The sequence below is a fragment of the Octopus bimaculoides genome, chromosome 8, assembly GCF_001194135.2.
Source record: "Octopus bimaculoides isolate UCB-OBI-ISO-001 chromosome 8, ASM119413v2, whole genome shotgun sequence".
NCBI lineage: Eukaryota > Metazoa > Mollusca > Cephalopoda > Octopoda > Octopodidae > Octopus > Octopus bimaculoides.
The window spans coordinates 94,019,738-94,028,170 of NC_068988.1; the positions used below are offsets into that span (position 1 = coordinate 94,019,738).

An 8,433-nucleotide genomic window follows, 5' to 3' on the forward strand; every position below is an offset into this window, starting at 1 on the left:
ATGTATGAATGCATGTATGTATGTATATATATGAATGTATGTATGTATATATATATGAATGTATGTATGTATATATATATATATATATATATATATATATATATATATATGTAGAGAGAGAGAGAGAGAGAGAGAGAGAGAAAGAGAGAGAGAGAGAGAAAGAGGGATATAGATATGTATATATATACAAGTGTGTGTGTGCATGTATGAATGCATATATATATATATATGTATATATACGTATAAATATATGTATGAGCGTGCATGTGTGTGTATGTATGCATGTGTATTCAGCTCTGTGTGATCTTATTTTGTGTCTTAGAAACCATCGCTTAAACATCTACAAACCACCATTAGCATCAGGAAATACTTTACAAGTTTATCACTGTCATCACAAACTATGAGGCCCACCCCATTACAGTAATTGTTACTTTTTTTTTTCTCCAGAAATTCCACTACTTCTCTAAAAGAATAAGTAAAAAACAAAAAAAGAAAGAATAGAGAAAAAGCAACAAATGGAACTCTTCGATAATTTACCATCATCAACGATTGTAGCATTAGTAATAAATTATTAACTTTGCTTTTATAATTAGTATGCATCGTAAATTTTTGCGTGCCCGAATTCTCTAAACACATTAGCAATATTCCCTGGTGGAATTTTAACAAAATTTGATGATTAATGAGTTAAATTTGCATAATGTAACTTGGACTTGAGGGACCGAAGCGTAACTACATTTCACATAGACTAGCAAGTGGAAGAAACAACTAGAGTAAACATTTTGATAAATAAAAGAGAAGTGATAGTTGCTTTGTTCATTTAAACTTCGATAAAAATGACTGATGATGCCATTTTTTTAAAACAAAATTCTTTAGTTTTAACCAAGAAAATTTTTCAAGTTATTTATTTTTCATGTCGATAAAAGTATTGTGTCAATTTTACATGGTACGAATAAGGTCTGTAAGGAAATAAATATCTCTTGAAGAAATACCATTCGTTACTCTGAATATATTTATTTCCGTTCCAATATATTCTTCGATAGGGTTCCTATTAAACAAATATTTAAATGTAAAATATAATTAATGACGAAATTATTATAGCTGCAGTTCGGTTCGGTGATTTACCAAACCAATAGAACCAGTCATAAAATATAATAAAGAATGTACCCATGGATGGATTAAATTCGTTTCACAGCTAAAGTGTCAGGGTGTATCGAAATTTAATTATAATTATGCAGTAATGAAAAAAATCAATATTCGTCTGTAGATTTTGACTAATAACAATGATAGTAATATTAACTAAAGCCGAATATTACTGGAGTTATTTCAGTTGGTACGGGAGATAACTCTAGATATATTTTATTTAAAACTCATCAGCAAAACATGAATTTCATTCTATTTGCTCAAATATTGACTAAAGAATCGCTGTGTAAATATACAAGACTACACACTGTTTAGAGCAGATGTGTAAAATTGAACTCTCCGATCAGGAGGTTTTCTTTGTACATGTTTGATTCTGGGTTCCATCCCAATGCGCGGCACCATGGTTGTATGCCTCCTTCTGTTTCCCTGTGACGACCAATTCCTATGCTAGCTATTTCTTAGACAGAAACTAGAAATTACACACACACTACCGTCAAACTTGCTGCCCTCATACACACACAGAGGCACACACAGTCACACACACACACACACACACACACACACACACACACACACCAACTTCTCGAGGCATTTTAACAATTTAATAAAATCTTACCAATTTCGTTAAATTCTTTTCTCAAAATTAAAAACCTTTTGTTTCATTTTGGAATTTCAGAAATTGTTGCTTTCTTTGTTTCTTCCGAAAAGAATTTCCCTGCCATAAGTTTCAACTTCATTATCATCGAAACAGGTCACTAAAATTTCTAAATAGTTCTCAAATGTTTTATTTTCTCGATCCTGAAAGGTGAAAGGTAATGTTCACCTCAGCGGGATTTGAACTCGAGACATAAAGAGACGGAAAATATAGCGCAAGACATTTTCTCACGATTGTACCATCCGATTCTACCACCCGATTAATCGATTAATAATCCTTTCTACTATAGGCGAAAGGCTTGAAACACTGCGGGAGGGGACTTGTTGATTACATCGACCCCAGTGTTCAACTGGTACTTATTTTATCGATCCCGAAAAGATAAATGGCAAAGTCGACATCGACGGAATTTGAAAATAAAACGTAAAAGTCTGGGAGAAATATCATTAAGCGGTTTTTATGCACCGTTTATATTCTTTTCTACTCAAGGCACAGGCCCGAAATTTTTGGTGAGGGGTCCAGTCGATTAGATCGATCCCAGTACAGAACTGGTACTTAATTTATCCACCCTTATATATTCTGTCGGCTCACTGCCTTAATAATTACAATAATCATTTCTATTGTGGGCACAAGTTTTGAAATTTTGCCGGATGGGCAGTAGATTACATCAACTGGTATTTATTTCATCGACCCCGAAATAGTGAAAAGCAAAATCGACATCGGCAGAATTTGAACTCAGAACGTAACGACGGACGAAATGTCGCTAAGCATTTCGCCCGGGTGCTAAAAATTCTGCCAGCTCGCTGCCCGCATAATAATAATAATAATGAAAATAATGGTTTCAAATTTTGGCACAAGGCCAGCAATTTCAGGGAGGAGCTAAGTCAACTGCATTGACCATAGTACTCAGCTGGTACTTATTTTATCGATCTCCGAATGGATGAAAGGCAAATTCGACCTCGGCGGAATTTGAACTCAGAACATAAAGACAGACGAAACGCTGCTAAGTATTTTGCCCGTCTGCCAGCTCACAGTCTAAATAATAATAATAATAATAATAATAATAATAATAATAAATGCCATGATGCAGTACCAGGCACTGGCTCTCATGGTTTCTGATCTTAACTGATTGGAAGTGTTATCATGTACATTGTTTTGTCTTGGTATAAAAGATGGGCCACAGCAAATATTCTGCTCAATACTCCAGATTTGCTTGTCAATTGTTTGACCTTAACCATTTGAGCATGTCCTTTGGTGGCTGACGATATGTGCATCTTTGATCATGAGCAGAAGTAGTGAGGGAGCATCATAACCATGTGTTGAGAGAAATTCTTTGGGGTTTGAATAATTCACCCTTGGAAACAACCTTAAACAACCCTTGTTCGAGGACCATTTACGCGGGATGGGCTACTCAACCCGAGGAAATTGTAATTGGGCTCCCACCTGCAAGGTCATACGCTGTTTATTTTGATATGAGATCACTCTGTCGCGCACATATGGTTGTGATGCATGTGCCTGGTGTACCCTTATAAGACGGGTAGTCATGATGGGTATACTGAGCTTCATATATTTGTACTCAGTACCACTTTGATGGCATCCACTGTTCTCTCACTCAATAATAATAATAAGAGGAAGAAGAAGGAGAAGAGGAAGAGGGGAAGGCAGGAATGATAGCGGGGTATGTTCTATATGTAAGAAAGCTGAATCGTTGCCCCATAATTTACCCGTACCAACAGATAAAGATCAATGAATGAAACGGAAAATGTCAGGAAATCCTGTCAGACAACTACTTCAGGAAAAGTGTATAAAATTTATTGATATTTACTCCATAAAAAATATAACAACAAGTTTTTATAGAATCTAGCTTTCTAAAATTATTAGTAAATATGACTATAAAAGAACAGTCCATATCAACAGAAGACTAGCTTCAAACACAAAATATATCAAATAATTCAAATAAAAATTGCACTATTGAAGCTAATTCAAAGTACCCATTCCCCAATTAAGGATAATAGGTATTAGGGAAAATGTACGAAAAATCAGGTTATCGACTTCAACCACAAATTCTTCCGCAAATTTAAGATATATAGAAATCTCGCTTTATGAGACGCTATCGTACGTTAAATTCAAATTACGATGAAAGTAAACAAACAAACGAAGTTTGCTTTTTAGAAGCGTTGAGATGTCTTAGAAAGTTAAAGAAGTGATTTTAAATTCTCAATCACAGGATAATGCTAATAATATAGCCTGAACAGGATAAACTACCACTATTTTGCAGAAAAAAAGTGGCAATGGTGGTAATTAATTAAAGCGGCGAGTTGGCAGAAACGTTAGCACGCAGGGCGAAATGCTTTGCAGTAATTCGTCTGCCGTTACGTTCTGAGTTCAAATTCCACCGAAGTCGACTTTGCCTTTCATCCTTTCGGGGTCGATAAATTAAGTACCAGTTACGCACTGGGATCGATGTAATCGACATAGTCCCTTTGTCTGTCCTTGTTTGTGCCCCTCTTTGTTTAGCCCTTTGTGGGCAATAAAGTAATAAGAAACGTAAGCGTGCCGGGCGACATGCTTAGCGGTGTTTCGTTTGTCTTTGTGTTCTGTGTTCAAATTCCGCCGAGGTTGACTTTGCTTTTCATCCTTTCGGTGTCGATACATTAAGTACCAGTTGCGTACTGGGGTCGATCTAATCCCAAAATTTCGGGCTTTGTGCCTAGAGTATAAAAGAATGGTGGTAATGAATTTCTCTCTCACACTGATGACTTTCTTGGGGAGGACGGCGTTTTTCTTGCTGCCGCCTTGCTTCTCTGTCTCACACATCGTCACTCCTGTTGTTTTTACTGTTTTGTTACTGTTTTGGTTACTTCTACTGCTGTGGAGTTCTGTGGTGGTGGAAGATAGCGATAAGGAAGAGTTATTTTTAATCCTATTTTTGGTAAAAGTCTATGAAATAAAATAAACTTGCCCTTTAAAAAGTATTTCCATGACAAAAAAAAAAAAAAAAGAAAAATTAGTAAAATAAAATTGTGTTAGAAAAATCTTGGAAACTTTTGCAGTCCAGGCACTAACAGCAAAATCCATAAGAAAAACATTTTTTCGAGCTGACATTGACTGCAAGAAGAAGAGGAACGACGACAACAACAACAACAACAACAACAACAACAGCATACAACCTATAACACGTTGAATGATTGTTGGAAAAGACGGCTTGCTATTGGTGGTCATCTGGAAGATCTCCTGTATCTGGAGGCCAGTATTATTGTCTATATCAGTGGTTCTCAACAGGGTTCCATATAAAATTTTGTCGTTAAAATTTATATGCAATAGATTGGTTTATATTTCTTCAATTCACGAAATATTTAAATTATTTTCTAATATAATTCTTCAGTATATCTAATTATTAAAAAAACCAAAAAAAAACCAATAGGCTTTTTTAAAACATCGAATGGCTATGAGGGTCCAGTAAAGTAAAAATAGGAAATTAGATTGATCCATAGGGCAAAAAAAAATGGCTAAAAGGCACAGTATATTGTTTAAAGTACATACTTGGACCGTTTTAGTATTGGAGCATTTCCCCATTAAAACTGCTAAAAAAATATTATCAAATGTTGTGTAATAAAGCTACTCAGGTGAAGGCTCGTGGAGCAGTGGTCAATGTGTTGTACTCGCGATTGCTAGATCGTGAGTTCGATTCCCAGACCAGGAGGTGCATTGTGTTCTTGAGCAAAACACTTCATTTCACTCTTCTCCAGACTACTCAGCTGTAAATAATAACCCTGCGATGGACCAAGGTCCCTTCCAGGGAACCGGAAAACCAGCCTTATGCTTCTTACGGAGTAATGTAGACTAACCGAAGCAACTTAAGGAAACAAAAATAAAAAAAAAACTATTTCTTTCGCTTTAAGCAATTTGTTTTTATTAGAAAAAGAAGTCTGAGCAATATACTCATTTCTAGTATTTACCAGCTTCAGTAAGATTTGAACCCACAATAAGTAAACAATTAAAAACTGTAATACATTTCTTTTTAATTTCTTTCCGTGCTGCAGCCTTCCATATGTTTTCATGACGTATGAAATGAATCGGATCGACTACAGCATACATCGTACACCAGCTTGTATTTCAACTTCTCAGGAGAGATGAACTGAAAAGCCAATCTCAGAATAACTCGAAATTAGAACTTTTATGAATGAAACACCGTATTCCATTTGACACCCAAGCCTTTATCATACCATGCCGTGTATCTATTTTCTTGATGTTAACACCAGCTTTATATTCAGATTGTTTCATTGCTAACAGATTTTTATATTTGTTTTGTTTAGGTTAAGTTTGAAGTAAGGCGATTGCAACATGTTTCAATCCGTGACGAAGTTTTTTACCAAACGAAATACAAAGCATCATAAAAGGTCATTTGATAAAGATTACAATGCAGCGAACGCGTTCATACTTCTCGTCACAGAGAAAATGGAGGAATTATCAAATATCAAAACTCAAACTGCCAGCGATCGCTATGAAATTGAGTCTAATGAAAATAGCGAACAGAGTTCTGACAGTTACAGCTATTGCGATAACTTGAATACTAATGATTCTGCTGTTTATTACAAAAATAAAAATCTCTGTGATTCACGCAGTGTTAGTGCAACAAATGTTAGAGAAAGGAGAAAACATTCGAGTTGTAATAAGAACGGATCTGTTTGTGAAAACGAAACACTCCAGAAAGATATCATTTCTGCCGATAAATTCCCCGCAAATACACAAGTGGAATATGACCAGCTGAATAATCTACATGAATCAGGCTGTGCTAATTGGGATAATTCTAAAAAATGTATTAGCAGGAATAATTGCAAATTTAAGCGTCGAACTAAAGTTGATTATTCTTGGTTATTTGATAGAAAAAATATTCCACGATTGAACAGATTCGACCGGGGGAAATTACGAGAATGTTGTCAGTTAATGACTTATGATCAGAGTATATTAGCATATGATGTACTTCAAAAACTCATTGAAGATATATCAGAACCGTCGGTTATCCCAGAAATATTAGATACCATTATTATGTATATACTTGGGCAAGAGAAAGAATCCGCAAGTTTTAAAGATCTCTTCAGGAGAAGAAACCTAACCGAAATCTGCTGGCAAGGATACATGCGTCCCTTCGGCCTAATTTTATCAGCGCTTTTTCCGAAAAAATTTAAACAATCGCCTGATCCTGATCGTCAAAATGAAGCAATCAAAATAGCAAGCGTTGTTAAAGAATCCCTTATGAAAAAATGCAATAAGGTTTTTGTGAATAAGGCTTCAACAGAAAGCGATGTATTCGAGTCACCAAATGAGGCTAAAGACATCAATGTAGTGTATGTTCAAAGAGTGGACCAGGACCGAGGACAAACAAGTGCACAGAAATCTTATGGGAATCAACAATCATATAAACTTTGCAAAATAGATAAGTTTTATTTTAGAAATTCAAACAATATATTGTCAAATAGCATGTATAGATCTCAGATTTGCCGTTTACAACCTGCCAGCAGAGAAAGGATTAATAGTGAAGCACAATTCAGAAGAAGGAAAAGATTAATAAAGCGTCGTTCTCAAGCAGTAACTGTACGAGTGATTCGTGATTTCAACTCTAAGCCATAGAAAATAAACAATTAGAATAAATAAAGTTAACATCTGCCAATTTCGCCAGCATTTCTTATTTCTGACAATCTATAATTCATAGGAATTCTTTGTTTCAGTGTTTGCATCTTTATTTTTATATATTCGGAATCCTATGATGAGACGAGAAACAAACACAAAGCAAAAAAAAAAAAACCCCAAAAAACTGACATAAATAAAATATCTGAAAATTCAAAATATATTGTTGGTGGAAATACATAATATATTTTAGTATATAACAAAGCCATGCGCAATGTACGATGAGAAGACCATATTTCCTTGCAATAAATGAGATACTGTAAGTTTTGTTACCATAAGAGTTCTATAGCAGATCTATGAAATATCCTAAATATTGATGACTAGATGAATCGAGGAGCTTTTATAATTAACAAGCAAATGGCACACAACCATGCACGAGTTAGTGAAGAGCACTGTATGTACGCACATATATACATACACACAAACATGCATATATATTTTATAAATATAGTTAAATAAGATTTAGGTAAAAGCCTTTGTTTTGCAAAGTCCATCCACATTTATTGGTTACCGGATCTCTTCATACCATGGAAATGCTCTTGCTACTAGATAAACATCAGGAATTCCATAATATTCGTAGAATTTATATATTTATATATAGATAAGAGATAGAATATAGATTGAACGACATTCTTTATTTAAAAATTACTACAATTGTTTCTACACATCATTCTACCGGTAGAACATTGCTGGGATGACACGATTAACTTATTGAGTAGTCCTTATCATCCATAAAATTCAACCACCGCAAAATTATAAACCTGTGAGTTCTGATATGCAACACAATACATCAACACACTTCGTCAGTATTATCCGCAGAAATACGACAAAAAGGAAGACACGAGTTTGACAATAAGTACAAAGGGTGAAAGAAGTACAAAGGGTGAAAGAAGTACAAAGGGTGAAAGAAGCGAGAGGATAAGTAAGCGTGAGAGAGGAGTGTAATGGGATAG

At 34.9% G+C, this 8,433-nt stretch overlaps 1 protein-coding gene across 11 annotated transcripts in view; it reads left to right on the plus strand.

Annotated features, from left to right (window-relative positions):
* Nucleotides 1-8,433, plus strand: part of LOC106880080 (uncharacterized) — an 83,847-nt gene that overhangs the window by 63,973 nt on the left and 11,441 nt on the right. For 4 of the 11 annotated variants that reach the window (XM_052970279.1, XM_052970281.1, XM_014929910.2 and 1 more), the window contains one exon: nt 6,109-7,466. The exons of 5 other annotated variants lie outside the window; for them this stretch is intronic. In XM_052970279.1, coding sequence (XP_052826239.1) covers nt 6,137-7,423 — 1,287 coding nt within the window. In that variant the 5' untranslated portion in view covers nt 6,109-6,136 and the 3' untranslated portion in view covers nt 7,424-7,466. Of the gene's footprint in view, nt 1-1,816; nt 1,892-4,845; nt 5,039-6,108; nt 7,467-8,433 lie in introns of those variants that run through there. 2 more of the 11 variants (XM_014929897.2, XM_014929920.2) reach the window with 2 other exon arrangements.